This window comes from Astyanax mexicanus, chromosome 25, assembly GCF_023375975.1.
Source record: "Astyanax mexicanus isolate ESR-SI-001 chromosome 25, AstMex3_surface, whole genome shotgun sequence".
NCBI classification, from domain to species: Eukaryota; Metazoa; Chordata; class Actinopteri; order Characiformes; family Acestrorhamphidae; genus Astyanax; species Astyanax mexicanus.
The window spans coordinates 26,440,892-26,466,934 of NC_064432.1; the positions used below are offsets into that span (position 1 = coordinate 26,440,892).

General features: G+C 39.0%; 3 protein-coding genes across 6 annotated transcripts in view; all 3 read right to left on the bottom strand.

The window, feature by feature from the left end:
• Positions 1–221: 221 nt before the first annotated feature.
• On the bottom strand, positions 222–4,004 carry cbln11 (cerebellin 11). The gene is made up of 3 exons (XM_049472143.1): positions 3,145–4,004; positions 2,204–2,338; positions 222–958 (listed from the first exon to the last, which is right to left on the bottom strand). Exons 1-3 carry the CDS (start codon positions 3,362–3,364, stop codon positions 657–659), a joined length of 657 nt encoding a protein of 218 aa, XP_049328100.1. The 5' UTR covers positions 3,365–4,004; the 3' UTR covers positions 222–656.
• Positions 4,005–4,853: 849 nt separating this feature from the next.
• si:ch211-63p21.8 (kelch-like protein 33) lies at positions 4,854–10,438 on the bottom strand. Its single transcript, XM_049472145.1, has 5 exons — positions 9,069–10,438; positions 8,903–9,011; positions 6,884–7,826; positions 6,525–6,695; positions 4,854–6,015 (listed from the first exon to the last, which is right to left on the bottom strand). Exons 1-5 carry the CDS (start codon positions 9,783–9,785, stop codon positions 5,496–5,498), a joined length of 2,460 nt encoding a protein of 819 aa, XP_049328102.1. The 5' UTR covers positions 9,786–10,438; the 3' UTR covers positions 4,854–5,495.
• A 3,033-nt stretch (positions 10,439–13,471) lies between these two features.
• Positions 13,472–26,043, bottom strand: part of slit1a (slit homolog 1a (Drosophila)) — a 148,104-nt gene continuing 135,532 nt past the window's right edge. For 2 of the 4 annotated variants that reach the window (XM_049472119.1, XM_022682113.2), the window contains 10 exons: positions 25,888–25,982; positions 24,915–25,054; positions 24,704–24,797; positions 24,146–24,283; positions 22,851–23,079; positions 22,252–22,382; positions 21,196–21,350; positions 19,034–19,322; positions 18,442–18,653; positions 13,472–17,530 (listed from right to left, as the gene is read on the bottom strand). In XM_049472119.1, the coding sequence (XP_049328076.1) occupies positions 17,292–17,530; positions 18,442–18,653; positions 19,034–19,322; positions 21,196–21,350; positions 22,252–22,382; positions 22,851–23,079; positions 24,146–24,283; positions 24,704–24,797; positions 24,915–25,054; positions 25,888–25,982 (1,722 nt within the window). In that variant the 3' untranslated portion in view covers positions 13,472–17,291. Of the gene's footprint in view, positions 17,531–18,441; positions 18,654–19,033; positions 19,323–21,159; positions 21,351–22,251; positions 22,383–22,850; positions 23,080–24,145; positions 24,284–24,703; positions 24,798–24,914; positions 25,055–25,887; positions 25,983–26,043 lie in introns of all 4 variants that reach the window. The other 2 variants (XM_049472118.1, XM_049472117.1) reach the window with 1 other exon arrangement.

Sequence of the window (26,043 nt, forward strand, 5' to 3'; positions counted from 1 at the left end):
AAGGAAAACGTATTATTTCACAGTTATTCGCCATAAAATCGAGTTAAAAGCTGTTAAAACACAGAAAATTCATGTATTTAAGTTTTTAGTAAAATCATATGTCACATTTCAAAACCTATTCTTTTAAATGTAAGATTTTTTACCAGATACATTTTTTTTTGGGAGGGGGGGGGGGACATATTAATATATTATATTGGAAAAAAAAAACTGTAGGACAGCACTGTTTTACAGCATGATATTTAATAATAATTCATGTAACCAGTGCAATGTAAAAAAAAAAACATTACAGAATTTTTGTTTGAACTTTACAAAGATTTTATTTTTTATTTCACAGTTAATTTCCATTTTAAAATTGCCATTTTAAAGCTGGTAAAGAAAAATACAAAAAAATACTTTTCAAACAGAATTTACTAACAGTACCACACCTTAAAAATACTTTAAGAAAAAAAGAAGAAGAATTTCAAGAACTTTGAAAGTTATGATGATGGAACTGGCCCTCATCAGGACCACCCCAGGAAAGGAAGAGCAACAGTTACTTTTCACCCCAGGAATTAAATACAAAAAATTAACATTTTGATTGTGTGTCCAAGCATTTGACTTGTACTGTATTCAGTATTTTTTTTTTGGTAGAAAGTAATTTTTGTGGCGGTGTGGTATTAAAGAGGGTACAGCAGGTACCCGGTAAAGGTGGAGTAGTTGTATCGGTAATCTACGAAGATCCAGCAGCGAATCCAGAGCTGCATGTGAACCTGCTCTCCGGCCTCCAGCTGCATCACGGCTCCGTTAGAGGCGTTATCGTTCCTCTCGCCGAACCCGGAGCCGGAGCCGGAGGCGTACTCGTACGACGAGACGAAGCGAGAGCCGGATTTAAAGATGCTCAGGCCCATGTCGCTGCCGGCGAAAGCGTTCCCGGAGTATCTGAAGTAGTACACACCTTTAACCGGGGCTGTAAACACACCTGCAGCAGCACAGGTACGCTCTGTTAGTCTCATTTCTAACTTTAAAACTCTCATTTTATCAGTTTTTCACTCATTTTAAAATGTATAGTTGTGTCTCTAGTATGAATGAATGAATAAAAAACTGCTTTAGTCCGGTGGAGGAGTGGGCGGGGAAAAACGATAGGATTTTTAGCTCTTGCTCATAAATATTCATACATATTCATACATACATATCCACAAAATCCACCGGAGATCCTTTGTAAACCTATATAGTTACTTACACACAGAGTTGGGTAGTCCAGGTCCAGAAACTAAAAATCCACCGGAGATCCTATATAAACCTATAGTTACTTGGACCATACATTTTTTTTTTTTTTTTTTTAAGATAAAAGTTGGTAATTAATTTTTTTCTCCAACATTTTAACCTTTTTTTTATAGATCGATAAATCATTAGAACATATTAAATTTAGCTTGAGATAAAAGTTGGTAAATATTTTTTTTTTTAACATTTTAACATTTTTATCAATGAAAAAACAGATCGATAAACAGATCAGAAACCTTTTTTTTACATTTTTCTTGACATAAAAGCTGGTAAATTCCCTTTTTTAACATTTTAACATTTTTATCGATGAAAGAACAGATCGATAAACAGATCAGAAACAATTACATTTTTTTTTTTTCAAAAAATAAAAGTTGATAAGTTACTTTTTTTAACATTTTAAATTTTTTAGTAATGTTAAAATTAAAGTAAAGAGTGGAGTGTATTTTTTAAAATAATATGGTTTATTTTACATGTTTTGTTTATTTTTGTATTTTAAGTCTAGGTCTAACAGAAATGTACAGTTTACACAAAAATAGAAACATTGTACAACATTGTGGTACATGAAGTTATTAATACTAGGAACCATAGTATTCTTAAGTGATAGGTGATCCAATTTACCTGATTTACTAATTAAAGCTCTTATTTTAGCTAAACTTATCAATTAAGTGTAGTGCTTCATAAAAAGCTAAAAATATTACTTCTGAATATTTTCTATTTAGGTAACTTATTTAATCAAATTAACCATAAGTAAAATGATGATAAAATTACTTTTATTTATTGTTATTGTTGGAATTTTCATTTTGAAGTATTTCTATTGGTCTTTTCATCGTTAAATTCTGATACAATATAAAGAACAGCAGCCAGATTGATCTTATAGTAAAAATGATAAATTACTATAATGTAAAAGTGAAATATAATATATTATAATATGTAAATCAGTAACCTGTGGTTGGGTCGTAGGCGTCTCCGATGTTGGTGAGAACTTTATCGAATATGAGTCTGGTCTCTGAGGGGAACGGTCCTCTGTGGGAGTTCTCCGTGGAGATCATGGAAGCTGTAAACGCCACTTTAGGACTTCCTGACAGGAAAAAGCAGCAGAATATCAGGGGTAAAATAATGGGTCAGAAGATCAAATAAAAATATAGTATTCCTTTTATGTGTGCAGTTTAGTTATTTAAAATTTTATAACACTGTAAAAATACAATTTTCAAAAGGAAATTAAGTACTTTTTTAGTAGTTTAGTACTCCAGTATTTAGTAGTTTAGTATTACAGTGTTTAGTATTTTTATACTGCAGTATTTTGTATTTTGGCATTTCAGTATTGCAGAAGTTCAGTACTGCATATTCAGTAGTTCAGCAGTTTTGTGCTGCAGTGTTTAGTAGTATAGTTGTTCAGTATGCCATAATTACTAGTTTGGTATACCGTATTCAGTAGTTCATTATGCAATAATTAGTACTGCAGTGTTCAGTAGTTCAGAATTACAGCATTTAGTAGTTTAGCACTGTATATTTAGTAGGTTAGCAATTTAGTGCTGCAGTATTCAGTAATTAATTTGTTCAGTATGCAGTATTCAGTAGTTCAGTGTTTAGGAATTCAGTACTGCATATTCAGTACTTCAGTACTTCAGTAGTTAATTTATTCATTATACAGTATTCAGTAGTTCAGTGGTTTTGTACGGCAATGTTCAGTAGTTAAATTGTTCAGTATGCAGCGTTCAGTATTTAGTAGTTCAGTACTGCATATTCAGTAGTTCAGTAATTTTGTACTGCATGTTTAGTAGTTAATTTGTTTAGTATGCAGTATTCAGTAGTTAATAATTGAGTAGTAGTTCAGTAGTTTATTTGTTTAGTATTCAGTAGTTCAGTAGTTGAGTAGTTCAGTACCGGTGATCTGCTGCTGCAGGTGGTGCACGAGGCTCTTGTGCTCGGTGAGTTGGTTCCTCACTGTGTTCAGTTCTGCAGTCAGTCCCTCCACCACGGCCTGGAGCTTCAGAACCTCAGAGAGGATGTTCACTGTGGGCTTCATTACATCCACCTCCTCCCCCCCACACCCACACAGAACCACCACTAGAACCACCTTCAGAACCACCACAACCGCCCTCATCTTTACCCAACCCTCTCAGATCCTCCTGCAGCAGCTCTGAAGCTCTGGAAGTTCTGAAAACTCTGGAAGCTCTGAAACTCTGGAAGCTCTGGAGCTCTGAAGCTCTGAAGCTCTGGAAGCTCTGAAACTCTGGAAGCTCTGAAGCTCTGGAAGCTCTGAAACTCTGGAAGCTCTGGAAGCTCTGAAGCTCTGGAAGCTCTGAAACTCTGGAAGCTCTGAAACTCTGGAAGCTCTGAAACTCTGGAAGCTCTGAAACTCTGGAAGCTCTGAAACTCTGGAAGCTCTGAAGCTCTGGAAGCTCTGAAGCTCTGGAAGCTCTGGAAGCTCTGAAACTCTGGAAGCTCTGAAGCTCTGGAGCTCTGGAAGCTCTGAAACTCTGGAAGCTCTGAAGCTCTGGAAGCTCTGAAGCTCTGGAAGCTCTGGAAGCTCTGGACGCTCTGGAAGCTCTGAAACTCTGGAAGCTCTGGACGCTCTGGAAGCTCTGAAGCTCTGGAAGCTCTGGAAGCTCTGGAAGCTCTGGAAGCTCTGGAAGCTCTAGAAGCTCTAGAAGCTCTAGAAGCTCTGGAAGCTCTAAAGCTCTAAAGCTCTGAAGCTCTTGAAGCTCTGGAAGCTCTGGAAGCTCTGAAGCTCTAAAGCTCTAAAGCTCTGAAGCTCTAAAGCCCTTGAAGCTCTGGAAGCTCTGGGAGCTCTGGGTCTAAGGTCTGAAGCTGGGCTTTATATATTTACTCTGAGTTAATGATCCACAGCCTTCAGTTTAGATCATGTGATTAAAAGTGTCGTAATGAAACAAATCAGAGAAAAAGTTCAGGATTTCACAAGTTTAGGGGAAAAAAGTCAATATTTACTGATCACATGATTTTCTGTACCTGTTTACAGAAATTGAATTGTGTGTCAAAACCCACACAACTTAATAAAAACATTAAATAATATAGGAAATTAAAAAATAATCTAATAAATGTTAACAAAACTAACATTAAACTAAAAAGTTATATAACATGTTCTGTCATTTTACACCATATTTGTTTTATTAATAAAACAAAACAAATTCAGGATGAATGGATAAGCAAATGAATAAATAAAATTAAAGTAACTGTTTAACTTTCTGTTATAACTAATTTTAGATAGCATTGTTAAGAAAACTAACATGAAACTAAAAAGCAAAAACATGTTCTGTCCTTTAACACAATAATATAATTTTAATAATAAACAAAAAATAAGTAACTGAGTAAATAGATCAAATTACTATTGTGTTTATATGTTGTTGATTCATATGATTTACACACTTTATATGGAAAAAAACAGGCAAAAATTTAAATCAAAACAGGATTTTTTTATTTTATCTACAAAAACTATAACTTTCAACAACAAAACAATCAAAAGTAACAAACAACACATCTATAATTTTTATTTGTATTAATACGTTTTAACTATATATACTAATTGATCAAATACTTAACTAAAATAATAGACACCAGTAGTAAAATGCAGCTATTCGTAATAAAATGTAAAACATTTAATTGATTAATTTATCTAAAATTAAGCTAGTTTACACTACACAAACCCCAAAATTGTATTATGTTTCTAATGTAAAATAACATTTTTAAATATTAGAATTAATAATAAAGTGAAAATACACAAATACACAGTGTAAAACTATACTAAATTTTTTTTAATTCTAACACAGTTTCACTGCAGTCTCAGAAAATCAAAAACAAAAGCAAAAACCTAATATCTCCATGTCAAAGTAATAAGCCATGAAATGAACTATATATCAATATTCTTATGCTTTTAACTCATTAACACTCTAGTCTAACCATTTTTTTTAAATATATCTTATAGGAGTGAATATATTTAAAGTCTATACATTCAAAAATAGGTAAAAAAAAACAAAACAAAAAAAAAACAGGCACTTGGTAAAATTTTGAGCAAAACATGATCAGTTCCAGGAAATATATAACACTTCTGCTTCCTTTTACATTTTAAATGTACGTCTTCTGGAGTAAGAGAGATCAGAGAATGTGTCTGTCTGATATAATTACTGTCCTGAAAGAGGAACTGAAAACAAAAACGGAGACAAAAACACACCAAAACAGACCAGAGTTCAAAGGGTTAAATTCTTCTCAGTATCTCATCACTTCCTGAGATCCTCAGGTAGGCGGATGACGCAGGCCCGTAGATCTGAGACAGGACCTACTAGGTTACCCATGCTTTCCCACCGCAGGGTGACGGGGTCGTAGCGGTGCACCATCCGGGCCTCGGTGTAGTCCTCCTGGCAGTACCCGCCCAGAACGTACACCTTCTCCTCCAGCACGGCGGAGGCGGCGCCCACGTGGGCCTGGGGCAGCGGCGTGAACGTGGTCCAGGTGTCGGTCATGGGGTCGTAGGATTCACAGGAGAGTTGGTTGGTGTAGAACTTGTTCAGGCTACAGGCTCCTCCAGCAACGTAGAAGCGATTAGCCAGCTGCTCCATGCAGTGCAGCGCCCGGTCCTGCGCCATGTCTGCCAGGTAGGTGGTGCCACGCTCCGGGTGGTACAGCAGCATGGAGACCAGGCACTGGTACTTACAGTTAAAACCTCCTGAGATGAAAATCTCGCCTTCCCACACGGTGGCGGCATGACCGCTCAGGGGCTGGTCCAGCGGCTGCACATAGCTGCAACGCAAAGGACAAAAAACGGGAAATAGGCTAAGCTTGATATTTTTCAAGCCATTACGTGGCGGGCCACAAAAAAAAAATTCTGCTTAGGAAAGTGAAGTGTAATGGGATAGAGAAGCTATAGTACAGACTAGTAGCTCTCCAGCCCAGAGGGTTGTTGAACCCAATTGCAGAACAGTTGATCTCAAAGCAGGAAACCCAAGAAAGAAAGAATCGCGGGATCAAACCCATGCATCATGGAAATAATCCTAATAAGAATTATAATGTGTTTTTAAAACAGTGTTGTTTTAGTGCCTTGGCTTTGAAACATTGGAACAATCACAATCACTTTTTTATAAATAGTGGGAATTACAGTTGAAAAAATGGAGTAAAGCTGCACCAGAATTTCAGCAATTGAAATTGTTTGTTCAAATATGGCAACAGAAAAGTACCTTCAGTGTTTATTTGAACAAGTAAATAAGAATAAGAGTGCTAATTGGGCTCTATGACTATGTTTTGCTTCTTACCTCCATGTATCCTTGTCTGGAGAGTACTTTTCTACGGTGTCCATGTTGGTGTTAATGTCCCGGTCTCCGCCAACAGCGTACAGGATACCTCTTCTCACCACCATGATGAAGCTACTCCTCTTCTCCAGCATATCTGCCAGCCTCTCCCAAGAGTTTTTCAACGGATCATACCTGTGAAAATGTGACACAGGTACAAGGTGTAATGTAGCAATGAACATCTCAATGTGGTTTAAGGCTTATTGATGCTCATGTAATGTTAATTACAGGACTTTAAATATCTTCTGATGCATTGAAGTATGGCCTAAACCTAGGTTGTTTTGGCAACACAACATTAACAGCTATGTATTAATATTACGTACCTGTACACAGATTTCATTGTATTTGCCGTTGCATAGTAGTGGCAACCTCCCGCTACATAGACCTTCCCGTCAAAGACACTCACTCCATGCCTGAATCTGGCTTGTTCTGGCATTTCTCCCAGAATCCTCCACTCCATCTCCTTCACCATTCCCAGGCAGCTACGCATGGAGTTAGCGAACCACAGCTCTCGACTCGGAAGCCGTAGTCCATCTTCTAGCTTATCGCCGCCCACCAGAACGAGGGCATCTTTGGGGTGGCGTACCCGATGCTGCACCTTAGGACAGGAAACTCCAAATCCAAACTCCTTCAATGCTGAACCGTACAGCTCAATGCTGCAATCGCTGCTGCACTCCATCTGCAGGTTGACGGCTCGAACTTCTCGGAACTCCTTGAAGGTCATAAGTGGGAAGCGCACCCCTGCCATCAACCCCTGGGCGAGAGGCAACCTCTCCTCTGGGTCCGCCTCAATCCACGTCACCACCGCCCTAAAAACAGCCAGCTCGGAGGGAGCACACAAGCCGTCATGTTCCAATAAGTCTAGAAGCTTCTGTGCTGGAAGGTCTTGAAACTTGGGAGTGTCCGCGACTTCGTGGAAGTGCAGAAGGACGAAGTCTTCGGCCGCTTCGAGCAAGTCGCTTATCATGTACGCTTCAGCAAAAGCTGCCACGTCCAGGCAGCTGTTGAGGTCGATGTGCTGCCAGAGGAAGCCAAGGCAAAGCGAGAGGGCGGGCTGGAACTGGAACTGAAGGGCACTGCAGGTAATCTCAAAGATGCAGTCCCAGCCCAGGACCAATGTTCCAGTGTAGCAGCAGTGGATGAGGGCTTCAAGTTCGGGTGCTCCTATCAACATCAGGGACACCGACGCCTGGCGACTCTCCTTCATACCGCTGATGAACATCCCGTGGAAGTAGTCGCTGCTTGCCACCAAGAGGACCTTATGTGCTGGAAGAGGACAGAAAAAAGGGACTCATGGTCAACAACAGTAAATCCATGGATGATAAGTCTTGGACCTGGAATTTCTACACTGTTAATATGTTTACATTTACATTTAGGGATTTTTAGCAGACACCCTTATTCTGAGCGACTTACAAAGTGCTTTGTCATTTACTTAAAATATCTAGAGCTAGTTTGTAGAGACTAGGACCAAAAGATACAGCAAGCTTTGATTTGCTTTTAATGTTTAGTTTAGGAACTCTTTAGGAACCCACAAGTTCCTTCCTCCACTTTGGTCCTTGGACAGAGGAAAGTCAGGAAGTTTGTTTTCTGTTGGTTTTAAGGAATGGTGGTTTGAGGCAAGCCGTACTAAAAGCTCTAAAAGCTCTTTGTGCCAATCTGGCTTTGACCATTGCCATTAAGTAGGAATGAACTTAATACTCTGTATGCCTCTACCTATAGATGGTGAGACAACTGACAATTGCAGATATACAATATCATATTATATTAGTATAGTATAGTATTGGGTTTTTTCAATTGGCAGTACCTTTGGCAGACTTTGCACATCTGTGTCAGCAATGGGTGCAACAACAAATCTATTTGGAACTTGGAGATATAGTGTATGAGTGGACCCAACATCTACAGTATGTGTGTATATATATATATATATATATATATATATATAAAATATGTCCTTCAATATTTAGTCAGCTCAACACGCTTTGAGAAGAACACTAAGTGTTCTCCTAACACCTCTACCAATCTTAAACTCTTTCTATCCTCAATTCCTTCTTCCTTCCTTTCCTCGTCTATCCCTCTATTTCCCTTTGTTTTTATCTTCTTCTATGTCCTAACTTCTATGTCCTCTATTACTTAATGCACATCATTATTCGTAGGTTGCTTTGGACAAAAGCATCTGCCAAATGTAATGTAACGTAATGTACGTTTTATTAAGGTGTAAACATATTTTTAATGTGACCTTTCTCTGAGCAGTTCTCTGACCCTTCTAAACTGAAGTGCTTAAGGGAATCGCTTCACATGAAGTTTCAGTTTCACCTTTGCCAACAGATTCCACATCTCCTTACCATTGAATGCATGACCTTCAGCCTCCAGCTCCACATCGCAGCCTACGCCCTCCGCCCAGAGCTTCTGGATGCTCCACAGACTGACCTCCATCTGTTCTTCTGCGGAGAGCTTCTTCTTTCGCTCCTCCACCTTCTTTTGCTCCTCCACCATCTTTCGCTCCTCCACCTTCTTTCGCTCCTCCACCTTCTTGCCTCCATCTTTCTTCCTCTTTTTCTCCTCCTTTTCCGTTTCTTCTCCGCAGAGCTCCAGAACTCTGGGAATGCCCAGGCTGAGGGCAGCTGCCCGAACCTGAACCAGAGAGTCTCGGTTGAGGCAGTCGATGGTTCCGGTGTAGGCGAACTCCAGCACTGCGCACAGACCGAGTTTGGTCACTTCCGGACCTAGTCTTATAAACATCTTACTTTTCACGTTCTCTTTATCCATCCTCTTTTTGAGCATCTCCTGGACGGTGGTGCTCACTGCAGCCAGGACCAGGGAGTGGACCCGGAGGCAATGCCCACCATCAACACTGAAGGTCAGGTCAGTGAGGACGGAGAACTGCCTCAGGGCTTCCAGGGCTTTGAAGACCTCGGTAGGGTACAAGTGTTGCTTGCAGTCGGTCGTCTCTAGCTTCTCTTTTTCTTTTTCTGGGTCTTTTTCTTCTTTCGCTTGGTCGTTCTCCATGTTCTCCGTCTTGTCCTTTGCCTCTGTCTCTTCTTTCTCCTCCCTCTCCTTCTTTTTCAACGCCATCTTCCTGTCGTTGTAGGCCCTGATCCACTGCATACGTCTGTGCTCCTCCACAGCCCTCTCCCCACCTTCCTGCATCACTCGCTTCCGTCTCTCTTTCTCTCTCCTCCACGCCACCTCCCATTGCGTTGGCAGGTAGTACGCTGTGAAGTCCATGCCGGATGGTCGAGCTCTGAACTGCCTGTTTCTGGACCAGCTAGTGTTTTAATTGACATCGAAGACCCTGCTTCTAATATTTACCGTCTATTTTTGGAGCTCCATGTCTCTGCAGCACTTCAGTGAACCCCAGACGTAAACAACGTCCTAATTTTAGGTTCTGGGCAAGCAGATTGAGTGTCTGTTGACCTGTGGTTTTTCCAGTCCCGGCGACTCAGCTCCTTCAGCATGAGATGAGCGCAGGGAATTCTCAGGGTTTAATAACTCTTAACTCATCATTCAGTCCTAATGTACGTTTACATCTAGTCTTACAGTGCGGAATCCGGTTACAGTAAGCAGAGATTTCATCATACAGTTGCCTCTAATGAGAAAACGTTTGGTGGACACTATGGAAATATATATATATATATATATATCCTCTTGAGACCCTGCGTCCTCAAATGGGGACATTACTGCTTCATTTAATTATTTAAAACATTGACCCTTTGGCATAATGTAAATAGTCATGAAATTAAAGAAAACGCATTGAAAAAGAAGGTGTGTCCAAACTTTTTGCCTGTTCTGTGTATATTGCACTTCAAATCCTTGAATTTTTTATTTATTATTTAATCAGAGATGCTGTAATACTGAGTTTGTCCACATGAGGGCAGAAATATTATTTACTATTTAATATAGTAGCTAACAAGTTTAATTTATTTTCCTTTAAGTTTTGCATTCCACCTTAAATGCAACATGTCATAAGTAATCTAATATAATTTAGATTATTTTTCATGAGTTTTATATTCCTTAAATGTAGTTATTATTAAATTATATTATTAAAGTAATTAAAGAATAAAGTTAACAAGTTAATAAATCCTCTTTAATCTACTTTTTTAGATTAAAGTTTCTATATGTTTTGTTCTAAGTTCTCAAGTTTATACCAATATTCAACTTATTACTAAACTATACTGACTTTAGCCACAGGGGGGCAGCACTGCTATTTACATTGTCTTTGAACCAGATGACACAGGAAGTACATGCAGCCTTTTAGGTGGAGGTGAGTAGCTTAAAAACATTCTGGTTTTTGCTATAAATTATAAATAAATGTGTACTCAGGTGTACTCAGTGATGATTCTAAGGCAGGATACAGTCAGTTGTGTCTGAATTAGAGTTTAATAATCTAGTCTTCTGTTACACTGGGCTAAATGCTAATTGCTAAAAACAACATCAAAGCTAAGCTAGTTTAGCCAAATGTGGGGTTTAATTTCTGGCTTTGGGTTACTATAGTACCTGTATGGGTTACTGGTTACTATAGTATCTATATGGGCTGCTGGTTGATGTAGTATCTGTGTGGGTTACTATATTATATTATCTGTATGGGTTTCTATAGTATCTGTATGGGTTACTGGTTACTATAGTATCTATATGGGCTGCTGGTTGATGTAGTATCTGTGTGGGTTACTATATTATATTATCTGTATGGGTTACTATAGTATCTGTATGGGTTACTGGTTACTATAGTATCTGTATGGGTTACTATAGTATCTATATGGGTTGCTGGTTGATGTAGTATCTGTGTGGGTTACTATAGTACCAGTATGGGTTGCTATAGTATCTGTATGGGTTACTATAGTGTCTGTGTGGGTTTCTATAGTATCTGTATGGGTTACTGGTTACTATAGTATCTGTATGGGTTGCTGGTTGATGTAGTATCTGTGTGAGTTCCAGTTTCGAGTCAATCAAATCTTTAAAAAGGTAAATGTAGTATAGTGGTTGTCACGCGCTTATCTTTAAACACTGTGTACAGCTGTTGTTCATACCTTGGTCCAGATGAATGAAGATGTTGAAGATGGAGGTAAGTAGGCCACAAGCAGGTAAGTAGCAGGCAGGCAGAGGGAAAGGGCAATGGCAGGCAGGCAGGCAGGCAGGCAGCAGCAGGGAGAAGGGAGAGGGTATAGGCAGCCAAACAGGTGCTACACAGTGAAGCAATCTAAATTGTTTGTTATCCAACTAATGCAAAGTAAACCAAATATAAAGACTCAACATAAAGAAGTTTAAAGAATAAACTTAAGTAATTATTTTTCCAAGTTCAAAGGCTTCCAAATATTCAAGCTTAAAGTGGTTAAAGCGGTAAAAATCTATATCACTACAACCCTTTTCTTTGTCTAACTGAGACTGTCTACTAAGTGAGAGGCAGCCATCTTTACCTGGTCAGGTGACCAAAAACTGTGTCAAAATAAAAGTCCATGGCCTGAGGCCAGCAAACCAAAGTAAGTTAACCAAAATAAGAATTTAATCTAAGGAAACTAAAACTGGCTCCAACATATTGTTTTATTGATTTATTGTTTAAGTGGCTGATTGATGGTTGAACATATCACACCATATGGACAAAAGTAATGGGACATAATGAAGTTGAGTAATTTAGAATGTAATATATTTAGAATGATGGTCTATTAGAGCGAAGTCGAGTTAAGAATGAAGTTTACTAAGAACAAAGGTGAGTAATTTCGAATGTAACATTAAGAATGAAGTCATTTAGAAGTCGAGCAACCGATATGTAATATATGTAGAGTGAAGTTCATTTAGAACAAAGTCGAGTTGAGTAATTTAGAATGCAATATATTTAGAACAAAGTCAAGCAATTGAGAATGTAATATATTAGGAATGAAGTCATTTAGAATGAAGTCAAGCAACCAAGAAAGTAATACATGTAGAGTGAAGTTCATTAAGTGAAGTCGAGTAATTATATTTAGAACGAGGTGTAGTTTAGAACAGTCGACCAATCAACTCTTAAAGCTTCTCAAAGCTCCTTAAAGGCTTTAGGTCCATTCATTTCCATTCAGACAGACTACAAAACCAGTACCAGTGACTATCATCTCTCCTGCTGTACCTGGTTCTTGGATGGCTGGATGGCTGGATGGTGGGTCATGAGTGGTGGGTGTTTGTGTGTTTATATATCTATCAATCACTGTGTGCCATCAAAGATCTTCGTCTTCATTGTCCACCACCTCAAATAATTCATAATTACTCTTAATACAATACTCTACACCAAGTCTATAGCCTGTCTATTCATTCCACTCCTGACTCCAACGTTGAGGTTGAATACTCGAGAAAGTAATCATGTCATCGATATACGTTTCATCAATTAGCAAGTTGAGTTCCAGTTGAAGAAAAAAATTGCAATAGCCTCAATAATGTAATATATGTGCAATAGAATGTAATGTATTAAGAATGAAGTGTAATTGAGAATGTAATATATATTTATATTAATTTTTATTCGTTTACTGTCTAAAAACGCATCCGACGCACTGGAAAAGTTCAGCATATCTAAAAACTTCTAAAAAACTTCTATTTTACAGAGTTTACAATTCTTCTAGACCCCCTTCTATAATTCTGTAATTCTATAATTTCATATATCATCGCTGTCAAATAAAAAACACTTATCTCCAAAACAGAAACTTTACAGGATAGAGAAAAAACCTTGTAAACTTTCAATGGAAGTCAATGCAAAAGGAGTTTATATCAGGTCATTTTAATGAATTTCAATTGGTCCTTTCATCTAGAAATTGTGGCACAGTATAAGGGACAGTTTGTCCAAATTTTGCAGTAAACTAAAAATCAACAAAAATGGATATAAGTGTTTTTCATTGGACAGCGATGATATACAATAAATAGTGAAACACTGAAGCAAAAAACATAAAGTGGCACAGAGTTTTACATAATTTTAATAAAAGCACACACATTTTAATGAATGAAAAGGGTGGAGTTCTCAGTAAACATTTTGTCGGTGGCACTACTTACATTCAGAATTACTGCAATTATCAATTATAACCATCAAAATCCCGGAGACGCACGAAAAGCAACAGAAGCACATCTGAAGGTAACAAACAGTAAGAGCTTTTGCAGCACTTTTTTTCATCAATACAACAGAGACACTGCATTGTTCACAATACATGTTTTTATGAGTATAGCTTAGAAAGATAGAGGGTCCGTGACGGGCTCGGCCGAGACCTTTCCCCAGAAGAACAGAAGACCGGAGACCCTCTCCGGAGGATGGAAGTGCATTGGAACCATGCAACACACCTTCGGGGACGACGTGAACGCCAAACGTGGTTCACGCGCCCCTTCTAAATAGTAGACAAGGCTTGAATGGGGATATAAAATGAGCGTTTTTATCATTATCCACAGCAGCAGAGAACGGATCGGACTGTCTTTTATTCAGCGCCTGATCCACGCAAAAAAGGAAACAACACCTCAGTAACCACCTGCAGTAGAGTGGCGGCGGAGTAACAGACAGATCACACATCAAATAACCGCTAAGAGTTACCACTTCACTAAAGTAGACGATTCTCTGAATATCTAGGTAGACGAAAAGGTTTCTCTTGTTTTTAAGGAAGTCTTGTAGTTACAAGTCTATGAAGTTGGCACCTACGTTCGCTCGCTCAGAAGGTAACGTAGCGGAAAGGGCAACCCAGTGTATGCATTCGTTGGTTCTGAAAGGGAGGAAACTGGTTATGGAGCAAAACTAAAACATTTATATATATATATATATAAAAGAAATACAAAAGAAATTATGTTAACCACGAGTTCACCGAAACATGAAACATGACCCAAGGTTCACCCAAGGTACTCCAAATCCATGGTACGATCTTCTCGTCTACTTGCAGTCCTATATTGAGGCCTCTTGACCCAAACCCAACCCCCCCCCCCCCTTGGCTTTGTGAAACCGGAATGTGTTGGTTAGCCAGCCCACATCACCTCTATAAAGTGATATCATGATATCATAAATATCTCACACAAGAGAGCTTTCACCATTTAAAAAAATTGTTATTATTGAAAACCAGAAATGTTATTTATTCTGCCGCTTCAAGATCAGGAAAAGCCTTTTTAGAAGTTTTAAAAATAAATAAAAAAGAAAAACAAAACAACGCAGAACTTCAAAATGTATTAGATGTGATATAATACACATGGAAGACAACATATACAACATTATCAAATGTTCCCCTAAATCAACACTCTGCTGGCTCCTATCAGAACAAGGCCTGCTGTTACTTTCTTTCATTACTTTTTCTGTCCGTTTTATTATTATTTCTTATTTTTTTGCGGCCGATTACTACCGAAACTACTTCTTACTGAAAGCTCGTACTGTGCCTCTGAGAGAGCAGGTGAGTGAACCAATATTATATCATATCGAATCAAATCAAATCAAAAGAAAAAATTTAAAACACAGAAAGGAAGCCCACCAAATGTCGTTCTGCCCTTTTCAACAGTTAACTTTCAAAAACACAGATTAACTCTTTAACATATAAAAATACTATACCAAAATGAAATACAAATATATATTAGAATCTGTTAGGCATTTTCTGTATAAAGAGAGGACTAAAGGAGTTAGGTTACATCAGGAAAAAAAAACAAAATAAAGAAAAGCAATGCGAAAAAGCATTGAAATTAGAGAACGAACAAACAATCAAACAATCTGAACAATCGGAACAACTGAACAAGCGAACGAAATGAATGAACAAAAAAGAAAAACAATAACAATAATAAAGTAAAGACGCTTAACATATCAAATTGCAAGTCTTCTCAACATGCAATAATATAAAATTTGCACATTTAATACTGCAGGCATTTGAGAGGGGAGCTTAAGATTCCTCCTGCTCACATTGAAGGGAACGATAAGAGGAAGGGGAAGGGGAAGGAAAGTTTAAAAGGTTTAAAAATTCCCATCGGTAAGGCAATGCATGCTGGGAGAATGGTCACCACAGGACACTACTAGCTTTTCTGTACAGCGTGGGAACCATTAACCATCGACGCCACTCTATACCACAGCTATACAACAAACCCCTCTGACAACGTCAAAAAAAAAAAAAAACGAAAGAAACGGGGCATTCGTAAAGCCAAATGGTGGGCTGGTAGACTCATACATGCCTCGGTAAGAGTAAGGTAAGGGTTAAAACTACCAGAAAATCAAAAAATTAACCAAACAATATTTTAAAACAAACCCAAAACACATCTGCTAGCGTAGGCCGTGATGTGCTTAGCTTAGCTTAGCGTGTTCTGCGATATTCAACAGCATTCAATTTGCGAAGAACTTTTTTTAATTTTTATTTTAAAACTACGGTCCCTATGTGATGGTGGACATCATCACATCACAACGAGCATGCATGCAACTTGAATGAGATTACTACTCCACGATGAGGCGTTGCTAGGCGTCGCTAGTCCTGCACTTGCTTCTTCGGCTGCTGCTTCGGTGCTTCGAAGCTCTCCTTTAGCTTCTTGGACATGCCCTCGAGTTTACATTGGGGAACGGAAATGACAGTGCAAAAAAACGAACCGAAAGGAACAACAAAAAAAAGGCAGAACAGAGAGAACATTAGATTAGTTTGTTTGTGTAGCCTGGATGTTCACTGGATGCTCAACGGATGGTCCATGGAGGTTTCTGAACGCTGGTCCTCTAAAAGCCCTCAAAAAAGTAGGTAAATGTAAGCAACTGTACAAGGTAATGGCACCAGGCTCTCAATACCATTCGGTAGGAGGCTATATGAGGGCTGGGTTCCTTCTTTTTAGGACTTGTTACCACCAATTATCTTTATGAACAATATGGTTGACTGGTTGACATCTTCGTCAGTACCCTTCACTCATGATCCATCAACTCCTCAAGCTTCTCAAAGCTTCTTGAAGGCTTTAACTTCTTTCATTTCAATTCAGACAGACTACAAAAGCAAATACCAGTGCCAGCATCATCATCTTCTCTGTACCTGGTTCCTGGATGGCTGGATGGTCACGATTGGTGGGTGTTTGTGATAATGAATGATGTATCTATCATTGAGTGTCATCAAAGATGCTGCCAGGGTTCATGGTCTTTGTCTTCTTCTCCCTCTTCTTCTTCTTTCTCTTCTTTTTATTTTCTTTGCCCACCACCTTAATTAAGGTACTCTTTTAATACAATACTCTACCAAGTCTATAGTCTGTCTATTCATTCAACCCCTTTTCTGTATCATCCTGAATGTTCCAGGACATGTATATGTATATATATACGGACAGGTGAGAAAAAGGAGACACTCGAAACTCGTACCTCTCGTACCTCTTCTTAGCCGCCGTTTTTTTCTTTTTTTTCGCTTCTCTTTTTGTGAAAAAAAAAAAAACTAAAACAAAAAGAAACTCAAAAAGTTTCACAGATACAATGGTACAATGTTTTTCCGCGTGTTTTTTTTTTTCGATGTTCTCTTCTTTTTTGTCTTATGACGTACACCCCTCGGAAAGGGAGGAAAAGTCCTATATTTTACAAACGTTGTTGTCCATAATATATAGATAGGTTTTTAATATATATTTCTGTATACTCTCTCTTACTTGCGCTGGCTTTTTCTCTCTCTCTCTCACTCTCTCTTTCTCTGTCTCTCTCGCTTTCGATCTTTTTCCCCCTCCAGTTTTTTTTTCTCTCTGCGAAGACGTTGCGAAGACGGCGGCGGGGTGGGGTTTGTGGGGTCACGCTCGCGGGGTCACGCTCGCGGGGGTGGGCGGGGCATGCTACATGCACCCCACGCAGCCGCATTTGATCGTCTTCTCCACTTCCTCGCTGAAGGAGGTGCCGTCGCTGCACTCGAAGGTGTATTTCCGGCGCTTCATCCTCTGGCTGGCGCAGCAGGCGCCCGTGTCGCATGCCCCGCTGCACTCCACCCATGATACCATGCGCGTGGTCTGGCAGATGGCGTAGCCGCGCTGCACCTGGTAGAAGTCCCGCACCGGCTCCCCGCGGCATTCCGACTCTGAAAAGAACGAAAAACACATGCATTTAACGTTCATTTTCTGTTTTAACACATTTTTTTCTTACATTAGCTGGTAACACTTTACATTAAGTGTTGACTAACTAATTCTCTAACATGAATTAATGCATTAGTTACTATGAACAAGACCTAAGGTAATACATAAACAATGCTTGGGTAATGTTAATTAAAAACAGAACAACAGCATTAGTTAATGTTACTTTCACTAGAAAAGTAGATAAACTGACGTAACAAGTGAAGCATTTCTTAAGATGAATAATAAATAATTAATATTTTATTAATAAAAAACTGCATTCGTTAATATTCTTGTCATTTGCTTATGTACTAAAGCTATGCATACGGTAATTGTTATATATTTATTAACTAAATATTACTTATACATATAAATGGCTGGCAGTAGCCAGTTACTCATTTTATTTACTAATGTACGTTAACTAATGTAATATTTAAAATTTAGCATTTTTACTTCTGCCTTACTTAACATGTACACGTTCACTGAAATAAATATACCTAATGTAAAGTAAAAGTCAATAATTCTAATCCATGTAAAAATGTATTGCCAATGATAAATATTATATTAGTTAATGGATGTAAGTCAATAAAACAAGTGTTATCACAGCCAATTTTATTTATAATTAATATTTAATTAATAAATATTAAACAATTACTGTACGTATAACTGGAGTATAACTGAAGTTCTCCTTTAATGGTGTGAAAATGTACATTTCTTTGCATGGGTAGTGCTATGCCACTCTCACTAGCATCGTAAGCCTTTTGGAAGCATCTGCTAAAGCTAAAGTTGAAACTCCAAGTCCAATTTACACCGGATTTCACCGTTAATAAATATTAGCTAACAGTAAGACTATAGATACTCCTCGATAAGTCGTGCTCACCTGCATCACATAAGTCCCCGGTGTAGCCGCTCTCACAGTGGCAGTAGGCGTCGCCAGTGTCTGATACCTGGCAGCGGCCATGTTTGCACTGGAGCCTCCTGCAGGGATTGAAGAGCTCCCCCTGCTGGTTGCACAGGGCACCGCGGTACCCCTCCTGGCACTCACAGCGGTAGGTCTGCGTGTCTAGTGGAACACATTTCCCGTGTACACACCTACAGGAAACAGAAAACTCTTAGTTAATCAATGCAGAGTCTGCTGCTAACAAAAGGACTGCATGTCTTTACTGTCCTGCGAAATCTAGTATCTCACCAGGGTTCTAGAATTACTTTTTGCACTTTTTAAACTTTTTAAAAAAGTTTTGCTTTTAATGCTACAGTCTAGAGACCACTTAAACATTCCTTTGATTTTACCAAATTAAAAACCTCTGGAATATAATCAAGAGGAAGATGGATGATCACAAACCATCAAACCACCAAACTGAACTGCTTGAATTTTTGCACCAGGAGTAAAGCAGCATAAAGTTATCCAAAAGCAGTGTGTAAGACTGGTGGAGGAGAACATGATGCCAACATGATGGCGGTGGCCGACTCACTTGCTGCCCTGGCAGGGGCTGGTGGCCGGCTGGTCGCAGTGCGGGCCGCTCCAGCCGGGCTGGCAGTGGCAGACTGGGCCGGCGGCGGCGTCGGGCTGGCAGATGCCGTGCAGGCAGTAGATCTTTCGGCAGGGCTCGCAGCCGGGCACCACGCCGGGCTTCATCTGGGTCTTGGTGAAGTCCTGCAGCTCGTTGTTGATGTAGAGGTTCTGGATGCAGCCGTGGAAGCTGGAGCCGTTCTGGATCTGCCACATCCGCAGGGCGGAGGAGGGGACGTCCAGCGGCATTCCTGCAGACGGAGACGCGGTTAGAGCTGGAGAAACGGCGCCCAGCGGCACACCGACACAGTTAACACAGGGCTGGCGTGGGAGTGATGGAGCGTGGCGAGGGGGGGGAGGGGGTGGTATTTTAAAGAGCTGTGTGCCACACCTGAACTCACCTGCATGGCTGAGATACCGGCAGGTACTTCAGGAAACTGCACTAAAATGCACTAAAACTACATAAAACTGCAATAAAACTGTGCTAAAGTACATAAAACTGCGGTAAAACAGCACTAAAGCTACATACAACTGAGCTAAAACTACATAAAACTGCAAAGGATAATAAAGTAACCAAGCAGATTTAAAAATATTTGCTATATATTTTTTCTCAACACATAATTTGTACTTTGATTTTTTACATTTTGATTGCAGATTTCTTTTTTTTTTAATGTAAAACTTTTGACACAAAATTTACTTCATACAATATGCAGTTTATTTTTATTTTTTATTTTACATACTAATTTGTTCACTATATTTTTTTCAAAAATGCCGTATGTTACATATTAACCTAAAACATATTATACATAGCAGTATATTTTGCAGTATAAAGTAACTGGCAGTAAGGCTTGGTATTCAATCAATTTAATCTCATTTTAATTTATTGAGGCTGTATAAGGTTTTATATTAAAGATTTGATCATTTAAGAATCGCTGATGTGGCACTCAGCATCTTCAAAATAATACTAAGACAGGGGGGCTGGGGATCATGCACAAGCAACAAAAATGTCTACAAAAAACAAAATAACAACACAAAAACGCAACACAGAAGAGAACGAGGCTCAGCTGTTGAGATCATCAATGGGAAAAATGTAATGCTTGTTAATTGGGAGGACAAAGCTCCTGGTTGTCTGAATGGAGATCTGCGCAAGAGCAGTAGACAACACAAGCTAAGAATTCATGCTTTATTTTACATTTTAGAGCCAAATATTACAAACTCTCTGTAAAGATTTTATTACATTTTATCAATGATGTAAAACATGCTGTTGAAATGATAATCTGACCTTCAGTTTCCAGTATTTTTGTCAAACTAAGCTGTGTATAATATAATTAAAGCAATGTAGCGTACTTTGCAGTTTATTTTTTATCCATAAAAGTCCCTAATTTGTTGACTTTATTATTAATAAGGAGACTTATTATTGGTTAAGGTACAAATTTGGAATGGAATTTGAAGTTTTTGTAAAGTTTAAAACAGCGTCTAGTTACAGTCTTATCTTTTCAAATCATCTCAAAAATAAGCCAATCAGCTGCTGTTAATGTTGCGAGTGGAGGAAGCGATTGGAGACCTGCGCAAGTGCAGTAGCACTACTGCTTTAATAACAACAGACTACTGGTCAGAGTACAGACCTTTATCTCATTGAAAGACACAATTTTGTACGGTTTTGTACGGTTTCTAGGTTTTGTTCGTTTTTATCGAGTTGTATGATCTCAAGAGCAGCCACGGTTCCACAAATGGTTCCACACATCAAAGGACACACAAACCACCACCATGCGGAGACACATCTTATTTTCCCTTTTCTTTTGGAAAGTGTAGACTGTATCTGATAAGGACTGATAACCGTGGTCATCGGAGGGTTGCCAGACGATGCCAAACCAATTAAACGGGACTTAGCGTTGGGCCGTAGCAAACACAGTCTAGGGAAATGGTCTGAGGGGGTTTTAGTGGGTAGGTGGGTGGGTTCAGGGTGGGGTTGAGGGTGGGGTTGGGGGTGTTGGTTGGGGGAGGGGTTTCGAGGGTGGTGTGACCAGGTGATAAGGGGGGTGCTGGGGAGGGGAGGGGGGTGATTGACAGTAGTGTAATTTAGAGTGCCTGCGGTGGAGGTAGGTATCTGCGGTGGGCCCCTACCCCCCACGTATAGCGGAGCCTCTCCGTTCAGGGGCCGCAGTTTCCCGAAGCTATCCATGGTGGTGGGCAGCCCACCGTCGATGGACAGGTTCACCATCTGGTCAAAAGTCACCAGCTCCACTGTGTGGAACTGACCATCATTGATGGTCTCGGTGCTGAAGAGAGAGAGAGAGAGAGAGAAAGAGAGAAAAGGAGAGAGAAAGAAAAATATAATAAAATTAATATAGTATATTTTACTGTAAAATACCAAATTCAATTTGATAACAGTTTCATATTTAAAAAACAGTGAAAATACAAATTGCTTGTTTTATTTCCCCCTAAGACAAAAAGAAAAATAGCTCTATTATTTAAAAAATCCAAAGAAAAAAAAATAATAAGTATATTTTACTGTAAAGTATCAAATTAAAGGTTTGATAACAGTTCTGTGTTAAAAAAAAAACAAGATAAGGCACTAAATGATTCTTTAATTTTTCAAAATACAAAAAGAAATACAATATGAAAAAGTTCCAATATCTCAAAATTCCAAAATATTGCTTATTATTTCTTAAATTAGTTCAGTGTTTTTCACTAATCTTAAAATCCTTCAATTTTACCAAAAATCATCAGAGCTTCTTATAATCTGGTGCGCCTTATGTATGAATTCTACCAGTGAGGAAAAGGACAGCGTATTATAGGAGATTTAGTGAAGTTTCTCCAGCACCGAGACTGGAGAAGTATTAGCATTAGCCGCTAACCACAGCACTAGCTCTTTTGGCGTATATGGGATGAACCGCTAGCTAATATCGCCCTGGCTTACCGGAGCACTCAGGGTTCCTCAATGTAGTGCTGTCGAGTGGCATTAACTAGCTAGTGCTAGCAGGTAAGCTGCTAATGCTAATGCTGCTGCACCCAGCCTTAGTGAAAATCTGGAAAATTGAGGTTATTATAGTAAGTAGGTTTCAGGAGAGAAATCTGTGTAGATTAACATCCAGCACTCGACTGACTTTAAAAGAAAATGTTTTTTTTCTGTAGAATTACAGTTTTATAAACAATACATACAGGTGTGTCCTGACTCACCTGTAGATGGCGTGGCCGGGCTGACTGCCGGGGTCGTAGCTGACCTTAACGTGACCTTGGTAGAGTTCCACAGCTATGTGGTCATTGTCTCCATTGTACAGGAGGATGCCATTGTCCTCTGCAGTGGACACCTTAAAGAGACACAGAAGAAGATACAGATACATCAGGACATGTGGACATCTGGCACATTACAGACTGACTTGATTTAGGGCGTGTCAGTGTGTCTTTGCTATCATAACAACGGGAAGTGTTAATCTGTAAATCTAAGCTTCACATCTGCATAGATTAACATCCAGCACTCGTTTCACTTTAAAATAAAATGTTTTTTAAGAATTACAGTTTTGTTCACTTAACTTAACTTAGCTTTACAGGTCTCACCACTCAGCAGGAAACATGGCAACACCCCTGTTCCTTACTAGTGTCGCTTAACGCGCCTTATAATCTGGTGCATCTTATAGTGCGACGAATACGATAGATATATTCAGAAGCACTTTTGCTATGTAAATAATGCAGGTGGAAGGAGTGGAAATACACTGTTGTTGGGGTGTAAAACAGACAGACAGAAAGACAGACAGACAGACAGACGTCTAACTGAGTACCTGCAGGGTGATGTTGGCCTGAGGCCAGTTCTTCAGGTCGCTCAGCAGCAGGTACGAGTCTCGATCCACGAAGTTAACGCTGACCAGCTTCTCACAGCGTGGACCCCCGAAGCCTGGCAGACACTGGCACAGTGCCCGCCCTGCCCGCTCCACACAGGGGGCATCGTTCTGACAGTCCGCCAGCTCACAGAGAGAGCGGGGGGCGGGGGGCACCTCACACAGCTGACCACTGAAACCCAGACCATCAGACACCATCAGATCAACCACTCATATTACTATACAGTGCTTTGCAAAAGTATTAATACCCCTCAAACTTTTCCACATTTCCACACTAAAAAATAGCTTCTATGCTGGAGCCATATTTGCACTTTTGTCTATAATTGCTGTGTCTAGAGTTTATTATGAGTATTTGCAATTTGCGCTTTTAAGTAAGAAATTGCATTTCAATTTCGTTGTTTTATACAATGACAATAAAGACATTCATTCAAATGTATTTTGAGACAAACCAAGTGATATACCAAGAAAAAGTAAGAGTTCAGCACAGCTGTTGAAATTAAAAGCCAGATTAAAAAAAAATGAAAAATGTAAATTATAAAACATATTCTGGTTTATAATTCCATATGTTTTTCTTCATAGTTTGAATGAGTTTAGTATTCATCCCCAATACAGAACATTTTAAAAGAATTGAAAAAGTACAAAAAACTTTTTTTTGTACTTTTGACATTGTATAGACAGTATAGAGCTCTGGAAAATAAGAAACAAAAATGAAGAGATCACTTCAGTTTCTGAATCAGTTTCTCTGATTTTGCTGTTTATAGGTTTATGTTTGAGTAAAATGAACATTGTTGTTTTATTCTATAAACTACAGACAACATTTCTCCCAAATTACAAATAAAAATATTCTCATTTAGAGCATTTATTTACAGAAAATGAGAAATGACTGAAATAACAAAAAAGATGCAGAGCTTTCAGACCTCAAATAATGCAAAGAAAACAAGTTCATATTCATATTCATTCACGTGGAATAATCCTGGTTTTTAATCACAGTTTTCAGTTTTCATGCATCTTGTCATCATGTTCTCCTCCACCAGTCTTACACACTGCTTTTGGATAACTTTATGCTGCTTTACTCCTGGTGTAAAAATTCAAACAGTTCAGTTTGGTGGTTTGATGGTTTGTGATCATCCATCTTCCTCTTGATTATATTCCAGAACTTTCCAATAAGAAAAGAAACTCATCATTTTTAAGAGCTCTCTCTTATTTACAGACGCTCAGTATTGGGATCTGAGACTGACCTGTATCCTCTGGTACAGGAACAGGAGTATCCGTTAATCTCGTCCACACACTCGCCGTTATTCTGGCACTTGTGTTCCTGACAGTCATCGTAATCCACACTGCAGTCATCGCCTACGTATCCCGGCGCACACACACACCTAACACACACACCACAATACACCGGGATTAGTGTTTAAATAATACAACATCTGTTACTTAGTACACCAGTGACGACTTTCATTCCAAACAGTTGAAATGGCTCTGATTATATATTGTAGTGCGAAAAATACGGTTAGACTTAATCACTTAAGTTGGTCTGTTTCAATAATTTTGCTTCAATGGGTGCGTTCAGACAGAAGATGCTACAGTATCTACTGAACTGTGCATCAGATCCAGATGTAAATATCTGGAAATAAAAAGTGAAATCTTGATCTTTTGTCTCATGCTTATCTTTTAACCTAAACATTTTTAGACTACAGCAGAAACAATGTTATAAATAAATAAATAAATAAATAAAATGAATGAATAAATGAATAAATGAATGAATGAATGATGGAATGAATAATGCAGGTAATTACTTGGGTCCGGTTGCGGTGATGAGGCAGGTGGACTGGTGTTTGCAGGGACTGTGTCCAGGAGCACACATGTCCTCCATCTCCTCACACATCTCTCCTGCACAAACACAACCAGAGCTTACGTTAAAAACACACTTAACTGTGGAGAAAGTGTAGAAATAGCTGTGAAGGTGTGGTAAAGGAGTGGTAAAGGTGTGGTAAAGGCGTGGTGTACCTGTGTAGTAAGGTGAGCACAGGCAGGTGTAGTTGTTAACCCCGTCGATGCAGGTGGCGCCGTTCTCACAGTCGTTATCCTCGCAGTCGTCGATGTTGATCTCACAGCTCGGACCTTCAAAACCCAGCGAACACGAGCAGCTGAAGAGCAGAGAGAGCGGAACACGTCTCAGATTTCTGGGTTGCCGTAGGCGACACCAACTTTTGTTAGAGGATGCCCCACAGATGCTCAATGAGGCAACAAAATGCTGTTCATTTAATAAGTTTCATACGTTTTTGAATATAATGCCAGAAAATACATGGCACTATATGTGTGTTTACATTGAATATGTGGGCGGAGCCATCCTCCAAAGGACAGCGTTTAATTTAATTTAGTAGTTTTACCAACAAAATATGTTGTTGAATGTGTAAATAAATATAATTCACTATTTAAAAATACATTTTGTTGCCTCATTATGTATATTCATAATATTATAAAAGTATTTTTTTGACTAGGTATAAACGTAATTGCCTCTATTAGGCATTACATTTTAGCAGAAATGTAATGCCTTGGATATTAATAAAAATAATAAAGATTTAAATTGTCCATTCGTGTGTATTTGTGTATATATATATATATATATATATATATATATATATAAGATAAAAAAATGCACGCAAAATCTATAAAACAAATAAAAAAATCTATAATTGTTAAGCTCAGTAATGGTTAAAACCCATTAAACAACAGAAATCTAAGCTATTTTGTGTTGTTTTAAATAATTCACTGAGGTTTTAAGAAGCCTGGGACTGTAAAAATGTCTCGTTAAGGTTTTTCTCATTTAGAGCATCTTCTCTGAGGCCCTGCAGCTTCCTGATCTGTAACTGCAGACTGTAAAAATGATCTAAATAAATGCCGTCTGCTGGATTTGCTGCTTCCTCGGTTTATACTGTACCCACAGTGCCCATCAGTGATGCAGTGCAGAGGGACGTACCTGAAGGCGTCGCCCTCTCCGGTGACCTGGCACACCCCGCCGTTGGCACAGGGGTTACTGACGCAGGCGTTGAGCGCCGTCTCGCAGTGTTTACCCTGTAGAGAGTATAGAGGGTATAGAGGGCAGGTGAGTGTTGGGTACAGGTGTAAACTGTGT